At 16.0% G+C, this 24,748-nt stretch overlaps 2 protein-coding genes across 2 annotated transcripts, besides 55 other annotated features; one reads left to right on the top strand and one right to left on the bottom strand. All coding sequences in view use genetic code 6, as the record gives it.

The window, feature by feature from the left end:
- Positions 1 to 232: 232 nt before the first annotated feature.
- Positions 233 to 279: a microsatellite.
- Positions 280 to 1,823: 1,544 nt separating this feature from the next.
- Positions 1,824 to 1,880: a microsatellite.
- Positions 1,835 to 1,868: a microsatellite.
- Positions 1,857 to 1,896: a microsatellite.
- Positions 1,897 to 3,765: 1,869 nt separating this feature from the next.
- Positions 3,766 to 3,803: a microsatellite.
- A 310-nt stretch (positions 3,804 to 4,113) lies between these two features.
- Positions 4,114 to 4,179: a microsatellite.
- Positions 4,115 to 4,151: a microsatellite.
- A 1,162-nt stretch (positions 4,180 to 5,341) lies between the features above and the next one.
- Positions 5,342 to 5,382: a microsatellite.
- A 139-nt stretch (positions 5,383 to 5,521) lies between these two features.
- Positions 5,522 to 5,581: a microsatellite.
- Positions 5,530 to 5,582: a microsatellite.
- A 225-nt stretch (positions 5,583 to 5,807) lies between these two features.
- Positions 5,808 to 5,844: a microsatellite.
- Positions 5,845 to 5,931: 87 nt separating this feature from the next.
- Positions 5,932 to 5,966: a microsatellite.
- A 300-nt stretch (positions 5,967 to 6,266) lies between these two features.
- Positions 6,267 to 6,325: a microsatellite.
- A 180-nt stretch (positions 6,326 to 6,505) lies between these two features.
- Positions 6,506 to 6,554: a microsatellite.
- Positions 6,555 to 8,292: 1,738 nt separating this feature from the next.
- Positions 8,293 to 8,340: a microsatellite.
- Positions 8,341 to 8,429: 89 nt separating this feature from the next.
- Positions 8,430 to 8,469: a microsatellite.
- Positions 8,470 to 8,701: 232 nt separating this feature from the next.
- Positions 8,702 to 8,764: a microsatellite.
- Positions 8,702 to 8,766: a microsatellite.
- A 34-nt stretch (positions 8,767 to 8,800) lies between these two features.
- Positions 8,801 to 8,875: a microsatellite.
- An 82-nt stretch (positions 8,876 to 8,957) lies between these two features.
- Positions 8,958 to 9,010: a microsatellite.
- Positions 9,011 to 9,187: 177 nt separating this feature from the next.
- Positions 9,188 to 9,264: a microsatellite.
- Positions 9,203 to 9,276: a microsatellite.
- Positions 9,217 to 9,300: a microsatellite.
- Positions 9,220 to 9,300: a microsatellite.
- A 693-nt stretch (positions 9,301 to 9,993) lies between these two features.
- Positions 9,994 to 10,034: a microsatellite.
- IMG5_103290 (hypothetical protein) lies at positions 10,029 to 11,797 on the top strand (the record flags this gene model as incomplete). The annotated part of the gene is made up of 3 exons (XM_004035166.1): positions 10,029 to 10,048; positions 10,098 to 10,771; positions 11,003 to 11,797. Exons 1-3 carry the CDS (start codon positions 10,033 to 10,035, stop codon positions 11,795 to 11,797), a joined length of 1,485 nt encoding a protein of 494 aa, XP_004035214.1. The 5' UTR covers positions 10,029 to 10,032.
- Positions 10,843 to 10,996: a microsatellite.
- Positions 10,913 to 10,960: a microsatellite.
- Positions 10,913 to 10,996: a microsatellite.
- Positions 10,920 to 10,980: a microsatellite.
- Positions 11,798 to 12,071: 274 nt separating the features above from the next.
- Positions 12,072 to 12,105: a microsatellite.
- Positions 12,106 to 12,166: 61 nt separating this feature from the next.
- Positions 12,167 to 12,212: a microsatellite.
- A 585-nt stretch (positions 12,213 to 12,797) lies between these two features.
- IMG5_103280 (hypothetical protein) lies at positions 12,798 to 18,093 on the bottom strand (the record flags this gene model as incomplete). The annotated part of the gene is made up of 9 exons (XM_004035165.1): positions 12,798 to 13,554; positions 13,604 to 13,718; positions 13,772 to 15,403; positions 15,455 to 15,914; positions 16,094 to 16,438; positions 16,479 to 16,682; positions 16,734 to 17,194; positions 17,376 to 17,506; positions 17,600 to 18,093. 9 exons carry the CDS (start codon positions 18,091 to 18,093, stop codon positions 12,798 to 12,800), a joined length of 4,599 nt encoding a protein of 1,532 aa, XP_004035213.1.
- Positions 15,963 to 16,002: a microsatellite.
- Positions 15,965 to 15,998: a microsatellite.
- Positions 16,038 to 16,085: a microsatellite.
- Positions 17,236 to 17,307: a microsatellite.
- Positions 17,237 to 17,308: a microsatellite.
- A 144-nt stretch (positions 18,094 to 18,237) lies between the features above and the next one.
- Positions 18,238 to 18,334: a microsatellite.
- Positions 18,335 to 18,871: 537 nt separating this feature from the next.
- Positions 18,872 to 18,911: a microsatellite.
- Positions 18,912 to 19,345: 434 nt separating this feature from the next.
- Positions 19,346 to 19,389: a microsatellite.
- Positions 19,390 to 20,632: 1,243 nt separating this feature from the next.
- Positions 20,633 to 20,668: a microsatellite.
- A 51-nt stretch (positions 20,669 to 20,719) lies between these two features.
- Positions 20,720 to 20,744: a microsatellite.
- A 143-nt stretch (positions 20,745 to 20,887) lies between these two features.
- Positions 20,888 to 20,919: a microsatellite.
- An 81-nt stretch (positions 20,920 to 21,000) lies between these two features.
- Positions 21,001 to 21,056: a microsatellite.
- Positions 21,057 to 21,687: 631 nt separating this feature from the next.
- Positions 21,688 to 21,743: a microsatellite.
- Positions 21,714 to 21,760: a microsatellite.
- Positions 21,715 to 21,791: a microsatellite.
- Positions 21,731 to 21,777: a microsatellite.
- A 463-nt stretch (positions 21,792 to 22,254) lies between the features above and the next one.
- Positions 22,255 to 22,293: a microsatellite.
- Positions 22,255 to 22,297: a microsatellite.
- Positions 22,258 to 22,282: a microsatellite.
- Positions 22,298 to 22,341: 44 nt separating the features above from the next.
- Positions 22,342 to 22,488: a microsatellite.
- Positions 22,460 to 22,495: a microsatellite.
- A 733-nt stretch (positions 22,496 to 23,228) lies between these two features.
- Positions 23,229 to 23,273: a microsatellite.
- Positions 23,229 to 23,301: a microsatellite.
- Positions 23,302 to 24,546: 1,245 nt separating this feature from the next.
- Positions 24,547 to 24,587: a microsatellite.
- Positions 24,588 to 24,748: the final 161 nt, after the last annotated feature.

Below are 24,748 nucleotides of genomic sequence, written 5' to 3'. Positions count from 1 at the left end.
ATTTAATAATAATACTTTTTATTAAATAAAATAAAAACTAATATAATTGTTATAATTTTTTTGTTTTTTTATATATTATTTTTTAAATTTAAAATAAATTTTAATTATATTTTCATTTTAATATATAATCTATGTTCATTATTTCAATTTTACCTTATTATAATATTAAATTATAAGAGTTATTATTATAAAATATACTATTTTAATCTAATTTATCTATTAAAGAAAAATGTTATAAATTTTAATTTTTTTTATAAATCAAAATTTTTTTGTATAAATATTTTTTTGGTTCATTTAAAATATAAAATTTATATTAAAAATATCATATAATAAATAATATAAAGTGAAATAATAAAAAATAAAAAAGTTAATTAATATATCAAAATAAATAAAGCTTTTTTTAAAAAAAAATCTGAAATAAAATGAAATCAAAATTTTTAGATACATTATTTGATTCAATAGTAAATTTGTTAGGTTCACGAAAAAGAAAAAGGTTTTTATTTAAAATAATATAAAATTTATTAAACAAATAAAATTAAAACAAACAAAAAATAGAGTAGAAAGTTCAATAAGTGAATTAGATTATAATGAATATAAAATGATTCCCGTTAAGTATTAAAATATTTTAAACGAAAGAGAAATATCGAAGCAAAACTCATAATTTTTAAACTAATAAAAAATAATTATTTAAAAAAAGAAATCACCTTTAAAATCACCTCCTTAGAATCAAAAAACAAATAAGAAAATAAATAAAGAAGAAATAATATTCATATATAGTAGCGATGAGAAATAAAAAGAAAATAAATCAATAATTAATAATTCTTATAATATATAAATAAATAATAACTCAAATTTAAATATAAATTAAAACTCTTAATTTTCAATATCTGATACTTTAATGGAATTTAAATAAATAACAGATGATTTAGTCAATATAGACCTCAAAAGCTTAGAAGAGAAATTCTTAAATATTCAACTAGATTTTTATAAAAACAAAGAAAAAGTTCCCAAAAAGATCTTCCAATAAAAATAAACGAAAAATTAGAAAATTAATGATTTATCTAAACGAAATATACGACTTAAAAACCTAAAAATAGAAAAAATACTTTTCGAAATTCGAACTTGAACAAGTCCGTAAAATCGAAGAAATATTTTAAAGAAAATTCTCCTTAAACGATTTGGCTGTCGAAAATTAATTTTTTTATGAAAAATTAAGTTTTTCTAATTTATAGACTTTAAGTGGCTATAATTGGCTTAATGATGAAGTAATAAATGCTTATATTAGATTAATTTAAAAGAATCTTCTTACTTTATTTTTAATACTTTTTTTATCCAGAACTATATTCAAGAAATTGGAAAAAAATTCAAAGAATCCTCAATAAAAATAATGTAAAAATATATATATATATTATAAAAATATAATAATAATAATTATATATACTAAGGTAAATTTTAATAAAGATAAATAAGTATTTATTCCTATGAATATTAATTCTAACCATTGGGTTTTCGCAGAATTAAATAATGAAACAAGATAAATAATATATTATGATTCATTAAAAAATAGTTAAAAAGATTACATTTAATATTTACTTCCAATAGATGATATGCTAAAAGAAATGTGTCCTTTTTAAACTTATACATTAGAAATATAAGATACTGGAGTTTAAAAAAATGGATATGATTGTGGAGTTTTCATGCTTAAAGGGATTTTTTACAAAAGTCAAGGAATTAATGGTTTAGAATATTGGATCGAATAAGAAGATATGAAATATTATAGATATTAAATTACTTAATAGTTAATTTAAGGAAAATTATGATTATTTTTTATTACTTTTTTTATTAATATTTTTTTTTTTTAATGTTTTATTAAATATTTTAATTTATATAAAATATGTAAATAATAATAATAAAAAGATCTATATTAATTTATTTATTTAATAAAAATTTTTAAAAAATTGTTATAATTTTAATAGAATTTTTTTTAAAATATTTATATATTTATATTTAATAATTTAATATTTTTTGTAGTTGATTTAATTATCTCTATAAAAACAATGTATAAAATATTATAAAAATTATAAATTAAGTACTATTAACTTAAAATATAATTAAATTATTGAATATTTATACATTTTATACAAAAATATAATATAATAAAATATTTTTTTTTTTTTCAAAGTACAAAAAAACCAAAAAAAATAACTTTTAAATAATTTATTAATATTTTTTATTTATAAGAAATAATTTAATTTTTTTTTTATTTTATTCATTAATTTTTAATAAAAAATTAAAACATTTATAATATTTTATTTTAGTTTAATTATATTTAGTTTTTTATTTATATAAAAAAATAACATAGTATTATTTTTTTAAAAAAAAATAAAATAAAATTCTATAATAAAATGATTGAATAAGATTAAATTATATAAGACATTAAAAATCCAAATAATGAACAAAGTAGTTTTTTAATTTATATAAAAATCTAAATTGTTTATAAATATGTTTTTTATTAAAAAATAAATTAAATAATTATTCTCATCATTAAAATATAAGGTAGAAAATAATCTAATACAAGCAAAAATTCAAAAGATCGAAAAAATTCATAAGATGATGAAATTAAAGTAATAAAAATAATTTATATTTTATAATATATATTCTTAATTAACAAAAAGTAAAATGGATAAACTAAATAAAAAGAACTTCTTTCAGTCCCAAAAATGCTAGCATAAGGATTTTCTAAATACATATCTCCTAATTAATAACAGATAAAAAACTTTTAAAAAACAATTAAAAAAGTGGTAGTGATTTACTTGATTTAAAAAAAATGAACATTATAAAATTCAATTAAAGTAATTATAATAATGCAATATTTTTATAAATAAAAAAGTAAATTTTAAATAAATCCTTTGGATAATTCAGCTAGTAAATCCGAAAATACAATAGTTAAACAATAATAAGCAGATAAATTATATTAAATAATTTATAGATTAGAATAAGAAATAAAGAGTGCAAAATAAAACAATTAAAAAGAGTAATAAAAAATATATAAAATTAAAATTAATTAGAATAAAATAAAAGAGTCAATAAAAAAGAAAGAAATAAAAGTTAAAATTAAAAAAGTAAGATAATCAATTTATATGTCAAAAAAATCGAATAATTATAAACTGAAAAAAACTCATAAGTAATATATTTTAACTCTAAAATGCAAACGTTACAAGAAGAAATTGAAAAAAAAGAATAAATAATCAAAAATAATTTAAATAATGAATAAATAAATGAAAGTTCCTTAAAATTAATCAAAGAAAATAATAAATAACTCGAAAACGAAAATCAATAATTAGATATATAAATAAAATTATTAAAATAAGATTTATAAAATTTTCAAAATTTAATTAAATTATAAAAGGAATAAATAGAAGATTTATTACTAAAGCAAAAAGAAGAATAGGAATAAAATGAAAAAATTTGTTTGGAAAATAAATAAAATTTAATAAAACTTAAACAATAAATTTAAGAAATAACAGATGAAAGAAACTAATTAAGAAATACTTTGTAAAATTGTTAATTAAGAGAATCTAATTTCATTCAAATTTAAAATGAAGCTTTATAAGAAAATAATGAAAATTAATAAATTAAGATATAAAATAGTTAAAATTATTCTTAAGAATTTATTCAAAATAAAATAAATTAATTGGAAAAAGATTAAAATAATTAAGAACTTTTAAATTGTTATTAATAATTATTATCATATATAGAATATTAAAAAGAATTCTAAAATAAAAGAGATTCTTAATAATAAACTTAAAGAAGTTCTATAAGTCAATAAAAATATAATTAACATTTGTTAGAAACTATAAATTAGGATTTGGCAAAAAACTAGGAAATACTTAAAAATTAAAACAGCGAATTAAAATAAAAAGTCGTTGATTTGAATTAAAAACTTGAAAATTAAAAGAAAAATGAAGAATAGCTTCAACAGATTAATGAAGAAAACATAAAATTACGAGAAGAAGTATATAAGTTAAAAAGCCATAGCGAAGAAATACAAAAATAGTATGAATTAAAAGAAAAAATTATTATAGAAAGAGAAAACACTATTAAAAATTTGTAAATATATATATATATATATATATATATATATATTATATTTATTTTAATATAATTAATATTTATTTTCTTTAAATATTTTTATTTTTGAAAATTTAGGTTTTTATGTTTTCATTTTTATTTTTTTTTATTAATTTTAATATATATTATATACATATATATTTTTTTCTTTTAATAAATACATATTTATATATTTTTAATAATTATAAATAGAAATTACGAAATTAAAGAATTTTAATTATAAAATGAAAATAATTTAAAAGATGATGAATCTAAAAGTCTTTATACTAGAATAAATGTCGTAAATGCTTAAAATAAAGAATATTAAGAAAAGAACTTTTAATTATAATGTAAAATAGAAGAATAAGATTAACTTATTTAAAAACTTACTTTAGAAAATTAAGACGTCTAAAACAGACTTTAAGCATAAATATAAATTAATTCATAGTAAAATATATTTTATATATAAAAAACAAATACACACATTTTAAAGAATAAGTAATTAATAAAGTAATAATAATCTTAATATCTCAAGTAATATTGTAGATTGTAAAGATATTATTGTTAAAGAAGTAATAAAAATTTATACTTTTATTTTTATATTTTTTTATATAACATATAATAATAAAAAAAAGAATGAATATTATTAAAGATTTGATTTATTATAAACATAAAAAGATAGTAATATTAAATAAAACTCATAAATGATATTAAGAAAAAATGTATATGGAAAATATATCATCCATATAGAATCAATTTAAGAAATATTAATTTTATATGCGTGTGATATTACTGATATTGTTCCTTTTGTAAATGATCGATTTGGCTTTGAGTTTTCATATAAAGTAAGAAGAAAAAAATTATATATACTTTAATTTGAAAAAAAAATAAAATAAAATAAGTAATATAATAAGAAATTTTCAATTATATACGAATTACCAAATAAATAAGAATTAGTTAAAGTTTTGAAAATATTAAAGTATTAAAATTAAAAAAAATAATAATTAATTAATAAATAATTTAAAAAAAAGATCATATTTAAATAGAGCACCAGAAGAAGAAGATGAAAGTAAAATATACAGTATGAGTAGAATAAACTAGTAAGAAAATAAAGGATTTTTCGCAAGTTTATTTGGCAGTTGAAATTAAAAAAAAAAAAAAGTAGATTTGTTATATTTATTTATTTTTTATATAACAATATGAAAAAAAATACTTAAATAAATAAATAAAAATATATATATATATATATATATATTATATATATATATATATTAAAAAAACTAATATATTTTAATAAATTAAAGTAATAATTCATATATTAGCAATTAAATGATTTTGTGAGAATATTATTTTTTTGTTTATATAAAAAAAATAATTCAATATATTCAATAGTAATGCTATTATAGCTGATTATTTTAATATATTATTTATTTATTTATGTATATTTATATTATATTATTAATATTTTATTAAAAAATAAGTTTTTTATTTCTTTAAATGAATTTTTTTTTTCTGTGTAAAAAATATATTATAGATTTTAAAAATAGTTTTTAATTTAATTATTTAATATTTATTTTAAAAAATATATAAAAAAAATAATAATTCTTTTATATATTATCTTATTATAAATATTTAAAAAATAGCAAAATATATTAGAAATTTTTTTAAAAAAAAAGAATATTTGAAAATTTATACATAATTTTATATATATAAATTTTATTATATAGAAATTTTGTTTTTATTAAAATAATTATATAAAAATATAAAATTAAATTATTATTGTTTCATTCTATAAATATTCAAAATATAATTAAATAATAAATATATATATATATATATAAATATATATATTTATAAAAATACATTTTACTCTAATATTATAAGCTAAAAACATTACTAATGATTAAGCTAATTATTCTAACAGTATTATTTTAATTATTTGAGTATATATGTTCTTTACAAATGAAAAATTTCGATCATAATACAAATCAAAAATTAAAAAATAGTGATTTATTAATTCAAAATTTTCTTAAAGACATATAAGAAATAGTTTAAAAAGAAAAATAAATTTAAAATGATAATTAAAAAATCGATTAATTTTAAGATCTTCTTAAAGAAATATTAAAAAATCCAGATCTTTGACATAAAAAGAGATAAAATAAATATATAAATTATACAAATAAATAAAACATTCTAAATATAAAATAAATAAATAAAAAATACTTTTCTTAATTATTATATTTTTTATTTAAAAAAAAATTCACTTTATTATATTAAAATATATATTTATTTTTTTAAAAGCTTCATCAAAAATTTCTTTTTTTTAAATAAACAAAAAATTTGAAATTAGATATTTTTTAAAAATAAAATGATTTTATAATAAAACCTTATTTCTTTATAAAATAATTTTTTAAAATTGTTATAAAATATTTTATTTATAAATTTAATTTAATAATTAAGAAGACAATAATAAAATTTTTTATATATAAGTAAAATATTAAATATGTAAAGCATTCAACTTTTTAAAATTATAAAAAAATTCCTTCATAAATAATAAGCAAACTTTTTTAAATAAACTAATAGTTAGATTTTCTCTATATACTTAAATTAACAAATCAAATGTTTAAAATCTATGTATAGAAAAACTGAAAACTTAATTTAACTATATTCTTTCAGGTATTAAAGACTAAGATAAAAAAACTCAAGCTAATCTTGCTGCACCTCTTCAGGTAAGGTAGCATTTTTATAGCTTACTAATTATATGCGTCGTTGCTAGTCATAACTCCTAGCATATTTAACTTTTTTTACTTAAATTTCAGCATTTCAGCATTATCAAAAAGATATTGACAATATATAAAAAATATAAAAATTAATCTATTTTATATTTTTTAAAATACATATTATTTTTTATTATAAAGTGAAAAATTAAAAAAGGTTTTAATTAAATATATATATATATATATATATATTATTATAATAATAATGTTTTGAAATTAAATATATTCATAATTTTTCATTATTTACAAAATATATAAAAATTTAAAAAATAATTATAACTATTATTTTAAGAATCATTTTTTAAATATATAAAATTAATAGAAGAATTTATTTTATATTTGATTCTAAATGATTAATATATTAAATAAGATTCTAAATATTTAATAATTTTTTAAGAAAAAAAAAAATTGTCAATTTAATTTGATTTACTTATATAGTTAATATTAAAACTAAAAGCAAATAAGTAATATTAATGAAATATAAAAGGATTTAGAAACATCCCCCCCCCCTCCAAATTAGAATAATTTTTTAAACTATTTTTACATAATTGACATTTTAATAGAATAAATCAAAAAATATATACATAGATGCATATGTTTAGGCTTCAATTTATTGAAAATAAAAATTTATTTATTAATAAATGACTAATATTATTATATTCGCTAAAAAAAAAATTATTTCAAATTTAAAAGAAAAATTAATTTACCGAATTAAATAAATTTAATATAATCTAATTAATGAATTTAAATATTAAGGATATATAATAAACTAAAAATACTATATATAGGATATATAATATTTTAAAATATTGAAGAATAAATAGAAAAATACTTATATTTTATTTATAGTTTAAAATATTTTGTTAAAAATAAGATAACTCTATATTATACAGCAAGAGTGATACTAATATCAAAATTTTAAATATACATTGGGTATTATGTAAATAGGATAATAAAAATATTAAAAAAAAAGATAAACATAGTAATAAACTAAAATGCAAAAAATTACAGAAATTTAAATTTACAAAAATAAATTAATATATTTTAGAGTTATATTCATTTAAAAATATAAAAATAATTTAATTTTAATATATAAAAAATACAAATGAAATTAATATAGAATAAAACAAAACCAAAGAACTTAAATATTAAATAATATTTAATAAAATTAAAAATTAATTTTAATGAAAATGACGAAAGTATTATATAATAGAAACTAGTAATAAAAAAGAAAATTTTAATGGAAGTTTAGAAACAAAATCTTTTTTTAAAAACAACAATAATAATAGAAAAATATATAAATGTAAAATTATTAATATAAAAAATTCATAACATTAAACAACATAATACAAAATACTATTGGAATTATATATTAAATATTTATTTAATTAATAATATTTTAAAATATAATAAAAAAATATTAAATAATTATAAAAAATAAAAAATTATATAAATATTATATGAATATACAAATAGATGTAAATTGTATAAAATTAAAAATTTTTATTTAAATTAAATCATTATTTTATACATAAAAAAAAAAAATATTAATATAAATATTAATTTAATATATTTAATATAAGTATAAAAAAAATAAAAGATTATAAAATATTATTATTAAATGATTGAGTGAATTAAAAATAAAAAAATAATTTAAAAAATATAAAATATTATTTATATATAAAATAAATTTGTATGAAATATTTATAGATAAATAAATAAAAAATATTTTATTATAAAAAAAAATGCATTAAAAATATTTTTTTTAAAAAAAAATAAACAAAATAATTAAATACATATTAATATAAATTGTGATAATAAAAGTAATAAATAATATATAAATAAAATAATTAAAACTAATATATATATAATAAAATTACTTTTTTTTATAATATATATTTTTTTTTTTTATTTATATATATATATATATATATATATATATAAATATATATATATATATATTATTTATTTATATATATAAATATATACATAATTTTAGATATAATTTCATATTTTAATTTTTTACAAATGTTTTCATTTTATTTATCATTAATAATTATTTATTTAAAATTTATATATATTTATTATTTTTATTCTATATTTTTTTTTTTCTATTATATTTTGATATGAATTTTTTTAAATATAAAAAAAAATATTTATATATTTGTTAATATATCAAATATAATAAAAAAGAAGAAAAAAAAATAATAATATATTGAAATAAAAATATTTAAATATAATTACAGTTATAGTTTAATCAATATAAAATTTATCATTAAAAATATATATAAATAATATTTTTTATTTTATTTTAAATATATTTATTTTTTATTATATATAATTATATATATATTTATTTTTTATTATATATAATTATATATATATTTATATATATATCTATATATATATATATGTTTTTACATTTATTAATTATGATTAATTTTTTTTATTTTATTTTAATAATCTATATTAATTTTTATTTAAAATTTTTTAAATAAATAATTTTTTATTATATTTATATAAAATTTTATTCTTAATTTTTAAAACTAAATGAAATAAAAATTATTAGCATTTTTGTTTTTATTTCTTTTTATTAACTTGATTAGAACAGATTTAGAATAAGATAAATTAGTTGCATTTACTTGTTTCGATAATGAAATTAATAAAACTACTAATGTAAATGTTATTAAATAATTAAATGACGGTAAAAGAGAAGTAAATGATTTATCATCGAAATAAGCTATTATTAAAGCTGTTTAATAGTAAAATAATATGATTTAAGCTGATTCTTTTTTAACTTAAGATGTAAAAGAATTATCAAAGTCACTTCTTTAATGTATTACTGAGTCATATAGCAACCCTAATAATTTTAGTAGTAATTCAATCATTATTTATTTTGCTTTTGCTTCTCTTTTAATATAATTATTATGAAATTAGCTTTTATCATAAATTATATATATATGTTTTTTACATAAGATTATTTTTTTTTGTTTCTATATATAAAAAAAAAAAAAAAATTTTAATAACTATTTTAATCATATATATATAAATTACAAAAAAAAAATCATATTAATAAAAGAAAATAAATAAAAGATTTTAAATAAATTTTATAATATAAAAAAATATATTTATACAATAAAAAAATATGGAAACTATTCAAAGTATATTTATCAAATAAAAAAAACAAAATAAAAACTTAATAAAAAAAAGCACAACAAGAATATTCTATAGACTTCCTCCAAGAAGAATTTAAACTACTAAAATAATTAATTAAATAATCTAAATAAGGTACATCTAAAGTAATTAATTTTAAAACACCTTAAGATTTAGAAAATCATATAGACTTAAATATACCATAATAACCCACTTCAGATTAATAGATTCTTGATTTTCTACAAAAAGTAGGTGATTTAAGTGTAAAAACATCATCAGTTCATTTTTATAATAATTTGTTTGGAGGAATAAATGAATATTCTTTATCTGCGGATTATTTAACATCAACATTAAACGGTACTATAGGAAATATGGAAACATCAAGTCTATATAGAAAAATGGAAAATATTCTTTTTAAAACAATAGCTTAAAAATACCTTAAATGGGAGTCATTTTCTGGTATATTTTCCTCAGGAGGATCACAAGCTAACTTTTATGGAATTGAATTAGCTAAATACTGGAAATTCCCAGAAAAAAAATATACATGTATATAAAATTTGCCAGAAATAAGAATATTTACATCAGAATTAGGACATTATAGTCTCGAAAAAGGTTCTATATTAATGGGATTTGGACAAGACGCAATAATAAAAGTCTAAAGTGATAAATAAGGTAGAATAATACCAGAAGAACTTGAAAAAGAAATATAGAATTGTATCAAATAAAACTATGTATTTAATATATATATAAATAAAAATTAAATTAAAAAAAAAAAATATAAAAATATTCAATAATATGTATTTATATAAATATATAAAATATAAAAAATATCAATAAATAAAAATATAAATTTATAAATAATTAATTAAAAAATATGTTTATATATAAATATATATATGTTTATATATAAATATATATATTTATAATTTTATATATATATTAAAATATAAATATATTTTAAGACACCTTTAATTTTAAATTTAACCTGCGGAACTACTGTATATGGAGTAATTGATAAAATAAATGAATGTGTATAGATTGGTAAAAAATATAATATGTGGATACATATCGATGGTTGCTGGGGCGGTCATATGCTTTTTTTAGATGAAATATTTTAAAAAAATTCACTAGTTTCTACTTGTGATAGTTTCGCTTGGGATGCTCATAAGCTTTTAAATGTTCCATAATAATGTAGTATGCTTATTACCTAACATACGGATATTTTAGAATAGACAAACGGTGTAGAATAAGGTTTTTTTGATACTGAAGACGGAGAATATAAGGAAAACAATCTAGATTAGGTAGATTAAATGAATTAGTATTCTAAACATGTAGACGTTTTGAAAATTTGGGTTTATTGGATGCATTATGGCAGTAATGGTATTGAAAAATTAATTAGGGATGCAATTGATACTGCTTAATATTTTAGTAGTTTGGTTAAATAACATAAGAATTTTGAACTTATTTTAGAACCGGAATATGTTAGTGTTTCATTTTTTTATTTTCCGGATTCTTTTTTAAAAAGAAAGGAAAAAGAATATGATAATGAAAATTTTTGGAATGAATTACATAAAATACCACCTATTATTAAAGGAAAAATGGTAGAGGAAGGCTGCATGATGGTTGCTTATTAAAAATAAGATTAAAAATAATATAAAAAAAAAAACTTTTTTAGAATTATATTTACTGTAGATAAAGGAAAAGAAGATGCTAAATATGCATTTTAATAAATACATAGACTAGGATAGAATTTATGATATATTTTATATTAATTTATGTTATTTCAATAATATTTTTATTTTTATTTTATAAATTAAATATTAATTATTAAATTAATTTTTTTATTTAAATAAAATTATAATAATAAATTAAAATAAATATTTTTAAATATTTTGATAATGAATAATATAAAGTAAAAATAAATTAATTTACTTTAATAAATTTAAATAAAGTAAAATATTATTAAAATAATATACATAATATATATTTATTATAAATATGTTAAAGTATATGTATATTTAATAATATATATATATATATAATTTTTATATATCTAATATTTTATTTTTCTGAATAATCATCTCGAAAATTAATTTATTTCAAAAATCTTTAAATCATTTAAATTTTATATATTTTTAATTTCATAAATATATTTTTTTTTATATATATATTAATTATATTATGAAGATGATAATTTCTAATTCTAAATTATTTTTTTTCTTAAATTTAATATAATTATTATTTATATTTTTTAATTTTTTCTAAATCTTTTATTTATATGACATTATTAATAGTATGTATTTAATTTTTTTTTTTATCTAAAAATAATTCTGAATATACATCTCATTTTAATAAAAAAATTTATTAATTTCAAATTAATATTAAAATTATTTTTTATTATTAATTTATTGAATATAATAATTTTTTTTATGAATAAAATTTAATTTAGATATTTTTTATGTATTTTGTAAATTTAATATTTTTACATAAATAAAAGCTTTTCTAATTTCTAAAATTAATTGTAAAAATTAATATTAATTAATTTAATGATTATTAATATAGTTAAAAATTATATATTATATTAATTTTTATAATTTTGATTTATTTATATTTAAAAATTTAGTAAACTTTTTGTTTAAAATTGTAAATCATATAACTTATTCATTAAAAGAATAAATATAATTTTTTTGAAAATATAAATTATTTCATTTATTTATTTAAAAAAAATTATATTTTAAAATAATATAACTCTATAATTCATAAATTAAAAAGCAAAATAAACTATAATAATCTAAACACAAAAATATTAACAAAATTTAAATCTAAATGCAAATCTAAAAAAAAAAATATTTATATTTAATATATATTCAAATTACCATCGGGTGATTAAATAGTACTAAATTCAATTCTAAAAACCTTATTAGCATTCATTAAATCCGGAAAACCTGGATGTGCACTTCCTCCAACTACATATGCATAATATTAAGTTAAAGGCTTTAGATTATTAACAGTAACATTAAAATAATTATAAGCAGCTGTAATTTCTTATTTACCATTAGGAGCTAATATATTATGATTGTCTAATCCTGCATATATTTAATATGGTGAAGGATACTCTTATATATCTTAAGAAACACAAGAAATAAACACCCAACCTGGATGACTTAATCTTACTGTAAAATTAGCTTAATTCCAAATAGAATTTATTAATTAAGGATTATTTACAAAACTTGGATAGTATATCTCAAATTCATTTGGTACTATTTGATAATTGATATCTATAATAGGTAATACAGCTTTTAATTATGCGTATTTATTATTTAAAGACTATATTAAATCAAATGGAGACGGATAATATTCTTTAAATCTATCAGAATACATTTATAAGTGCATTATTGTTTATATTTTCAAGTTTTCGTCAATTTCATCTAATTATCTTTTTTATTTATTTTCTTTTTTTAATAAATATCTTGATATTTAATTATTCGAAAATTAATATTTTTATTCCTAAAGACTTTTATTTTATAAAAAAGTAAATTTATAAAATAAATATATATTTATACAAATTAATATCAATAGAAAGAGTTTTAGAAACTTCTCTTAAAATTTCTTATTTTTAACTTTCATATAATTATCTAACTTAAAATCTCAAACTAAAATTAGCTGCATTATATCTATCTTTATACATATATATAAAAATAAGATATTCATATAATGAAATAAAAGCATACTTAAGGTTTTAAACGATATTTATTTCATAATACTAACATTTTCTCCCCTATCTTATATATAAACTTAAATACAATAATCAGTTTAAGCTTCCAAATCTTCTACATTAAATTTAAAATCTACATTTTCCTTATCTACAACAAAATATCCATATTAACTCTACGTAGTATTATAAATAGCTGGTCCTTTATTAAATACTTCCTAAAACTCCGCTTTTAAAGTATTATTAAGTGCCACCATATAATAAACTCCAGCCGGTTCATTAACCCTGATATTAATAACTGCGCTATTTTTTTATACATCAACTATGTTTAGTTTCGTGATAACTGGTGGGACAGTATCAGCTGCAATAATAGTAAAATACAATGAGCTAACCTCTAATTAATAAAACTTAGTATCAATTCCTATGATTTGAAATTTAATTTTCCCCCTTTCCACTTCAGTCCCTGTCGTAATATTAATGTCTGAAATTACCCTTAAATACTAAAAATTCTATCCTTTATTAAAATTTATCACATCCGAACTCAAGCTAACTCCTTTATATTGATTTTCGAAATTAATTTTAATCTAAAAAGCTATATCACATGCATAATTAATATAAATCTTTGTATCCAAAGAGTTTCCTCCATATGGAATATCTAAAATATTATTAATATAAATTGGAATATTTGTCCTATCTTCGACTTCTACCCTTGTTTTTTTCAAAGGAGTATATATAGGAGGTATTAATTCATTTAAAATATACCATTTAATATAATAAACCCCCACTAAAATCTATTAAGGCGCAGAAATCCTAAACTTAATCTACTTCTACCCCAAATCTACACTAATAGTCTAAGGAATAACCTTAATATAAGTAACTGTATCTGGAACTAAAATTAATTTCAATTAAGCTGGAACTTCAAAATTTACAAAAAGGTCTTCAGTTTGTGTTCCGCTGAAAACTTTAATTGTTTTATTATTATTTATTGAAATTATAAGCCCAGGGAGTATATACGAATAATAAAAGGGGTCTAAATTATCAAAGCTTCTATCTATAATAACTTAGTTTTGACCATCATAGGATCTTACATAAAAATTATCACATTCACCTTATTCTGTAGGGTTCTCTATCTGGTTAATATTTAAACTAATCACACCTTTGTAGTCATCTGTATTGCCAACTATTTAAACACGGTTTCTTTCCACATAACAGCTTATTATGATTGCAAATTCTTTCGTAGAAGTCTGACATGAGACCCTTCTATCTTCTATATTATCAAATTATTTCGGGAAATCGACATAAATAGCCCCTTTAGACTATTATTTGGGTACTACTTTAAATAATTCAAATTAATATTAATAACTAGCCTTATAACGTACTTTTTAATGAGAAGGTTATACTTAAAAGACTTTAATCCAACCCGGCTATGCAAACATAGTTACTGAGGAAGCTTATGGTTATGAATTTATAAATTTATTATCATTATTATATAATGTAGCAATTTTAATCCAATCAGTTTCTACGAAAGCTACATTAGGATTAATTATTCCATTTACTTGAATTATTATTGGATTTTCTTAGGAAGGAACATATGATTCGAAATTTTTAACATAAACACCTCTATCTTTTATATCGCAAAAATATTAACTGCCTATTAGTATTATTCTATATATATAAAATATATATATATATATAATAATACCTATTATTCCTCCTAATATTTTACAATTAATATTTCTTCCTAACAAAGAATCATAATCGTAAGGAAATTAAAAAAGAATATTCATACCAGTTGTTAATTAATCTTATGTAATAAATTTAAATGTATAAGTACTTTCCTCGCTTATATTTTTAGGGTCAAACGTTACTGATTTTACTGTTATTGGAGATGCTCTGCTATATATAATTATATTTCGATTACTATTAGGCGTACTTTCATCTGTTTAATCTAAAAAAATACCATCATATAAAGTTTTTATGATAAATCCTTAAGTAGGTCCTTAATCAGGGTTTTTAATATTTGCTATTTTCAATATAATTGAGCCACTTCCAGAATTATATTTTTCTTCGATTCTTAATGTAAATGTAGACCCACTTAAACTACAACTACTAAATGTATTTACAGCTCCGCTTAATCTACAATCAGGGTTAGAAGGAAGAGTCTATTTTAAAAAAAAAAATTAGAAAAATAATAATGTTAAAAAAAAAAAAAAAAAAATAATATGATATAAAAAATAATATATATATATACAAATATATAAAATTAATTAAATATAAATGTAGAAATATAAATATATATATATATATATTTATATATATATATATATATATATTTTTGTACTTTATAATTTTATTATGGAAAAGTGATTTAAATTTAACCTTTTGTAGGTATATCAGTATTTGGTGTAAATTCAATTGTATATGTAGCTGTTTCATCTGCATTCATTGGAAAGGCAACAATTTAATTAAATACAATATTTCCTTTTTAAAAAGGTTCTGTAAAATCAAAAGAGAAAAACGAAATTTTTTATAAAACAAGATTGTCTTAATCTAATAATTCATTTCTTTTTATTACTGTTATATCCCAAGTTTAATTTACACTAGAATCATTACTTGAAGGATTTTTAATACCAGTTACTGTAACATAAAATTCTTCATAAGCATTGTGTTTTTACATATTTGTTATCTTTTATATTTTCTAATTTATATATTTATTTATTTTTTACAGTTATTATTTATATAGTCGATTATATAGTTAATGGTTCTTATTTACTATAATCAATTAATCTTTAAACAGAGATTTCAGGTAAAGGATCAGAATCAAGTAAATTATAAATATCAGGAAATTTTATTTTTATAATACTTTTAGCGGGAATATCTGTATCAGATATAAATTTGAAAACATAATAACAATCAACATATGAAAATCCCTTTTCGAAAGAAATTAAAAAAAAATACACATTAATTTATATATTAAATACTTTTTTAGGTATAGTAATAGAACCTTCGACTACGGAGCCGAAATTTGGAGAAGGTAAATTATTAAAAAATACATATTAAAGAGTAACTCCTAATTAATCAGTTTCATAAATATTGATAGTTTCATCTTATCCAGCAGTGTTTCCGAACAAAATTTAATAATCGGGCCATTTTAAGTTATTAATTTACAAAATATCAGTTTAAGCCAAAGGTTATTAAAGTAAAATTAATATCATATCAGTTCCAGGATAAGGAATACAATAAAGATTTAAATCATTTTATAAACAAGAAACAGCCTAATCTTTTCTTATAAAGCCAATATCATATTTAGGTAATTAAATAAATAATAAATTCTAAGCTTATACATTTAGTCCTAATTAAAAACTTAAATTAAATATTTCTCCTACTTTTTTATTTGAATAAGTCAATTAATTTGGTGATATGGCTAATTAACCTAAATCGTCTTTAAATAATATATATATAAATAAAAATTTATTAATATGAATTTATATTTATATTTTTATAAATATATTTATTTATATTATTTTTTTTATTATTTTATATATTTATTTATTTAATTTTTATCTTTTTTTATCTATAAATAAATAGATTTATATTTACATATTTTATATATATAATTTTACCTTATAGGTTTATTTATATTATAGATTGATTTTTTATTTCAATAATATTATTTGTATTTTAAATTATTCGAACTTAAACACTTGTTTTCATTGATCCATTTGATGGATTTTAAATATTAGGAATATGTATTCTAACTTATTAATTTGCATTAATTTAACTTTTATTTTATTATTATTACATTATATTTATAATTTATTTTTATATAAAAATAAAATAATTTTACACGAAATTCTTTATAAATATTTATGGATATATTTCTTAAGTCATACCCAAAACGGAAGAATACTTGGCTAAAACATAATTACATTCTATAGAAGAACCTTCAATAGGTAGAATTCCTTATATTCCTTTACAAGGTATTAGTGTATTTGATTAAATAGAAGAACTATCTTCTTATTTAATTCCTAATTAATTATCCCATTAAGCTTATCCAGGTTAGCTTCTGAAATCAATTTAAATATAACTTTATGTATCTGTAGCCTTATATATCTTTTATCCTGATGATATTTATTAATCAGTAATAAAGCCTAATTCAAAAATTGATTTTTTAATTACATTTGTATAATCAGATTTTATATTATTATATAATATTATAAATGGCGATTATATCTTTAATAAAAAAAAAATTAATGATTATAAAATAATTAATTACTGGAGGAGGATCTATTTAAAAAGGATCTTTCCATGATTCTAAAATAGTTTTTTAATCACTATCATAAGTAGTAAAATCAAAAAAATATGTTCTTTTTTTAAATATATATAAATAAATTTAAAAACTTAAGTAAACCCATTTTTTCCTGGCGCAATAAAGCAATTATCTAATTTAATTACATGGAGGATTTTATTAGCTATTAACTAATTTATATATATATATATATGTATATATGCATTTATATTTATATATATATATATATAAAATATATATATTTATATATACATATTATATTTTATATATATACATTTATTTTCATTTTTTATATTTATTAAAATTTAATTATTTTATTACATTAACTGATATATTATATAAAGTAATAATATCGTCTTAAAAAGTAACACTACACGGAATGTTTTAACTACTAACAAAATTAACTATAGATCTGTAACTAAGTTTTTTGTTTAAAAAACCGCCTTAAGTGTTACTATTATTTTCTTAAATATTATAATAAATTAAGCATTTAGATAATGAAGAACTTGTAACTTTAATATGATATTTTTTATGATTTTATATATTTTGTATTATAAAATAAAAAATTAAAAATATTTTACGAAACTAATTTTATATTTTAAATCCTGTAGGAATCCTTATTTTAATCAAACCTAATTTCGGAACTGTTAAAGTAGGTTTAAATTCAAAAGATATTCTATTAATATTACTATTAGTAATAGGATAATTTCCATTATTAATTTTATAATTTACACCAGCTAAGACTTAATCAATACTATGATCACATGAAGCTATTATAAAATAAATAAATAATATAAAACATAAATAAACTATATATATATATATATATATATATATATATATATTTATACTGTTTTATATTTATTTATATTTAAAATTTACGATATTAATCTATTATTGTAACTGCAGTATTAACATCTTAAGATATTTTTTATTTTTATGAACTATCTCTATAAATATACAATTTTAAAGGAGTTGTAATTCCTTCCACATCCGGATTTCTAGTCATAATTCTCACACAAATTTCGGTTGGAATTCTCATAGTAAGAAAATTAGATATTTCAATTTGATTATTCTTACCAATTATTTAACTTTTAACAACAGATACCTTACTTTATTCTGACACATTTTCCAAACCATACCGAACATAATGAAAAAACGGCATTAATTCATCTTTAAACATTAAAAATTCAGAATCTAAAATTTAAAAATAGGCAGGAAATTCAATAACTATGACGTTTTCTATTATAAAGAATAATTAATAAAATTTTGTTCATTTAGTATTATATTTTAAAAATATATAATTTAATAAATATATCAAATTTAAAGTATATATATATACATTTTTTTATTATTATGTTTTTTTTTTTTATATATATTTATAGTTTTTTATTATAAAAACCTGATCTTAAATTTAACGTTGGTGTAAATTTCAATTCATATTCAGCAAATTTATATTTATTATTATAATTTAATTTATCAACTGCTTCAAAAGAAACATTATTTAAACTCGATGGATTAATCTAAACTCCTTTAATAAGTTCTTTACTTTCATATAAGATTTATGTTCCATATTTATATATATAAAACGAAAAAGTAGTCTATTCATTTATTTCATTATTACTAAGTTCATAAGGAGGATTTTACATAGAAAATCTGAGTACATAATCAGTTTCGCCTTTAATTATTCCCGTAATTCCTTTTACTTATATTTTATTTCCTTACATCTTCTCACATGTAAGAAAACCAGATATAAAATTCCCGTTCATATTAGGCGAAAAGCATGTTGGAAATTTTTACAAAATAAAATCATTTGGTATTTTTAAAATAAAATAAGTAAGTGGATTTATATTCTTTGTTGTTTTAAATGTTAGCTCATAAGTAGTATAATCTCCCGCTTTGTCACTTCCTGAAGGTATAATTTCTATAGAAGCCGAAATTAAACTTTTAGATAATTCAGAAATTCCTATAATACCAAATATAGAATTTTCATCAACTATGTTTTTCCCTTATTTTGTTTTTAATATAAAATTTCCGATTCCACCTGGTGTTGATGGATTTGTTATTTATTATACATTTACATTATATTCTATTTATTATATATTTAAAAAAAAAAAATATTATTTAACCTATATCTGGAAATAAATTATATGGAAATATTAGTGTTAATATTAAGCCTTAAGCAGTACATGGTATATTACATTATAAATTTGCTTTATTTGGAAGGCTTTTGTATTATGATGGAAATGTAATTTCTAAAAAACTATTTTGAGGGAGAAATGTCTCCACTTTAAAGGAAAATGTGTAATCTGCTTTTACATCTGCATTTGCTAATGTGTTTTAGATTGGAGGAGGGTATAAGAGTTGGATATATTGTTCCTCCTTATATTTATCTTATCAATAATAATAATATTATCTTTAATTTTATAAATCAACATATATCTATCTACTTTTATAAATTTTTTATTTTTAATTTTAAATAAATATTATATATATTAATGTATTATTTATATATATTTTTTGTTAATTGATATTAATATATTTTTCTTATTTATAAATTATTTTGTTTTGAAAATAAATAAAATAAATATATATAAATAAAATAAAAATGGATTAAAATATAAGGAATAAAATTTATATATTTATTTATTTTATATAATATTAAAATATATTAAAATATATTTATATAATATTATAAAGTTAAAATATAAAAAATATAAATTAATATAATTAAAAAAATAAAAAAGAAATTGAATTTCCTTTATTGGAATAAATGTATCTAAATATAAAATATTACAATAAAGATTATACATTTTATTTTATCAATAAAAATTATTAATAATTATTAAATAATTATTTTAATTTAATAATTAAATATAAAAAATTTAATTAAATTAATATTAATTTATAAATTATATTAATAAAAATTAACTTTGAATTTAATTATTATTATTTTTTTATAAAATTATTAACTTTATGTTTTGTTTTATAAAATAATATTAGGTTTATAGAAATAAAAAATAAATCAGGAAAAAAAAAGATATCTATCATTTGTATTTCGAAATATAATTATAATAATTTAATAAGAAAACAAAATAAAACAAAAGAAAAAAAAAAAAGAAAAAAGTTATTAATATTCTAATAAAATTTATAAATTAAAATGGAAATGGAGCAGGAAGATTATAGAAATTTATTTTAAGGTTTATCCCCTTTACATCAATCAACAAAAAAGGAAACATAATACGATAATTAAGCAAACAATTCAGCCAGCAAATTCTAAATAAAAACTACTTTTATGGTAATGAATCATAATGTAACTAAGAATAAATTAATAATAATAAATAAATAAATTAATTTTAATCACCGAATTTGATATATCAGTAAAATAATATATAATAACTATAATTTTTAATGAAAAAAAAAATTCTTTTTTTTATTATTAATAATAAATTGCTAATATATATATTTTATCATTAATTATTTTAAACTAAATAAAAAAATATAAGTATATTAATAAGTATATATTATTTTTAATTAATAAAACTTTTTTTTATATATAAAATATATAATAAAAAAATTTCATATATCAAATATACATATAGACACAGAAAATTTTAATTATATAGATATAAAAATATATAAATAAAATTAAATATATATATATATATATATATATATATAATAATTTATATATTTATAATTATTGTATATTTATATACTTATATTTTTAAACAGATAAAATAATAATTATAAAACCCCTGATGATTTTAAAAATTTATTTAAAAGTAGCATATTATATTCACACTAAAAAATAAGTACATTCAACAATCCTGAAATTACATCTGATTATAGTCAAAATAAAAAATAATTAAGTATATATAATCCAGATTATGGATTAAAAAATATTTAACCTATTAAATATAAAGAAAAAAAAGAAAACAACAGCACTAATATATAAAATAATTAAAATTAATTATCCAATTCTTTAAAAACAAATGATGAAAAAAATTTATTTTAATTAAATATTTTAATAAATTCAATTAACATCAGATCCTATACATAATATATATGATTGTTAATAAAAATAGAGTATAATAGAAGAAGAAGATGAAGAATAGTCTCCAAAAAAAAAAAAAAAATATTAAGAAATCCCTGAAAACACAGAAGAATCTAAAAACAATCAAGAAACTCCTTAAAAAATAAAAAAATAAAATAAAAAAAAGTAAAAAAAATAAATTTCTCCAATTATAGATAAGCAAAAGGAAACATTAATTAATGCAAATAATAATACTAATAATAATATTAATAAAAATAATAATAACAATAAAATAATAATAATAATAATAATAATAATAATAATAATAATAATAAGTAATAATAACAATAGCAATAGCAATAGCAATAATAATAATAGCAATAATTATAATGGCAATAGTAATTATTTTTAATATTATTATTTTTAATAAAATCAAAACTTAGATGAAAAATCAAGCAACTAATAATTAATACTTGATACTTTCCAATTTTAACGAAAAGTAGAATTCTGTAAATGCAAAAAATCTCGCTGTCTTTAATTGTATTGTGAATGTTTTATGAATGGAGGATACTGTAACGAAAAATGTATATGTACTCAATGCGGGAACACCGAATAAAATTAAATAGAAAGAACAAAAGCAGTTAATGGTGCAATAAATAGAAATCCAGAAGCCTTTAAACACAAATTTTAAGTAGAATAATAGAATTAAATTCAAGTTACAGTTTTGCATAGAAAAGGTTGTACTTGTAAAAAGACTAATTGTTTGAAAAAATACTGTGAATGTTATAATGCAGGACTTAAATGTATGAGTAATTGTAAATGCGATTCTTGTTAAAATTGTTAAGATGGTTTAATTAAGGAAAACAAAGAATTTAATGGGGAGGATTTAGATATAAATGTTAGAAAATAAGTTAAGTACGAAGAAGATAAAAGTAGTACTCTTGAATAAATTTAACCTAAAAAGAAAAATAATACTAATTACTAATCTTATAATTAGGAAAACTTCTATTATGATATAAATAATAATATTAATCCTAATAATTAAAAATAATGATTATTCAGATTTTTCGTTTATTATTAGAAATTTACTAAACTTGAATTTTTAGTAATTTATATTTTTATAAGTGTTATTATATATTAATAATATTAATATATATATATATATATATATATATTTATTTATCTATTTATATATTATTATATACATCAATTCAGAACAAAATATTTTATTTATTTTATATATTACTTTTTTTATTTATCCTTATAATATATATAATATATAATATATATTTATATATTTTTAATAAAAAATTAATTAATAATATATTATTAATAGAAATATATTACTTTTATTTTAAATATATCTAATATGTATAATATATATTTATTATTTAAATAAAAATCATATATTTATATATTTATATATATTTATCTAATATAAATCATTCAAATTTAATTTTTTATTTATTATGATCATTTAATATTTCAAATCTTATTTATTTTTCTAAGACTATCCATATTTTTTTAAACAACATAATAATTAATTACTGAAAAGTTATCAATATTATCTTTATTATTTAATTAATTCTTATCAGAAGAAACAGGCTTACAATCTAATAAATCAAGAAGTTTTTAAATATTACTTTATCCTAATTTTTACTACAAGCTATCTTTTTCTTAAAATAACTAATTATTTTTTTATTTTTAATTATTTATTCTTTACTGACTTTAGTTTTGATTTTTAGATCCTTTTTATTCAATTGTTTTAGCTTTTTATATGCATATAGTGAATTCTTTTTTTGATTCCTTTTCTTTTTCATTTTCATTACTTTCTTTATTTTATTTATTATTAGCAGAATTTTTAATTATTTATTATTTAAGAAAACTCTCTAAACCACCCGAATTTCTTTGTATATATTATTCTTATTATTATATTTATTAATATGCTTATTCTTTAACATTTTACAAGTCTTTTTTTAAAATTTCTAATCTTTAAACAATATTACTTGAATGAGGCCTTTATTATTAAACTGCTTTTTATTATTATTTTACTTTACCATCTTCCTCCTCTGTTTCATATTATTATTAAACATAATTATTTTTTTTCATTTAATTTATATTTCTGGAAGATGAATCTTAATTTTTTAATTATACATATTAATTATTATTATTATTTTGACTATTTATATTATGAGAGCAAAATATATTTTTTAAGTTATTTTTTGTAATTTCTTCATTTTTATTATTTATTATATAAGGAGTATTTTTAATAAAACTTTTCTACATAATAGGAGTTCTTAAAAATGAATTACTAGTTTTTTTAGTTCCTGTAAATTCATCAAGTATTTCTTAAGCAGCTTAAATAAAGACATTATAATCTAAATTATCGTCCTTTTTGATTAATTTAAAATAAAAAATTAAAAGAATTCAATATATAATAAAAAAATAGTATAAATATATATATATATATATATTTATATATATATATATTCTATAAAAATATACAGTTATTTAATTTTACTGAATTTTGTGGTAAAATTCTTACATATCCTCCCATATTAAGTTATTCATATTTATTAATATAATCTATATTATATTATTTTTATTATTCATTATTATTTTATTTCTATTTAAAAATTTATTTCTTTCCT

The sequence above is a fragment of the Ichthyophthirius multifiliis genome (assembly GCF_000220395.1).
Source record: "Ichthyophthirius multifiliis unplaced genomic scaffold scaff_1120509250859, whole genome shotgun sequence".
NCBI lineage: Eukaryota > Ciliophora > Oligohymenophorea > Hymenostomatida > Ichthyophthirius > Ichthyophthirius multifiliis.
The sequence above is the reverse complement of the archived record's forward strand: the minus strand, read 5'-3'. Positions and strand labels throughout refer to the sequence as shown.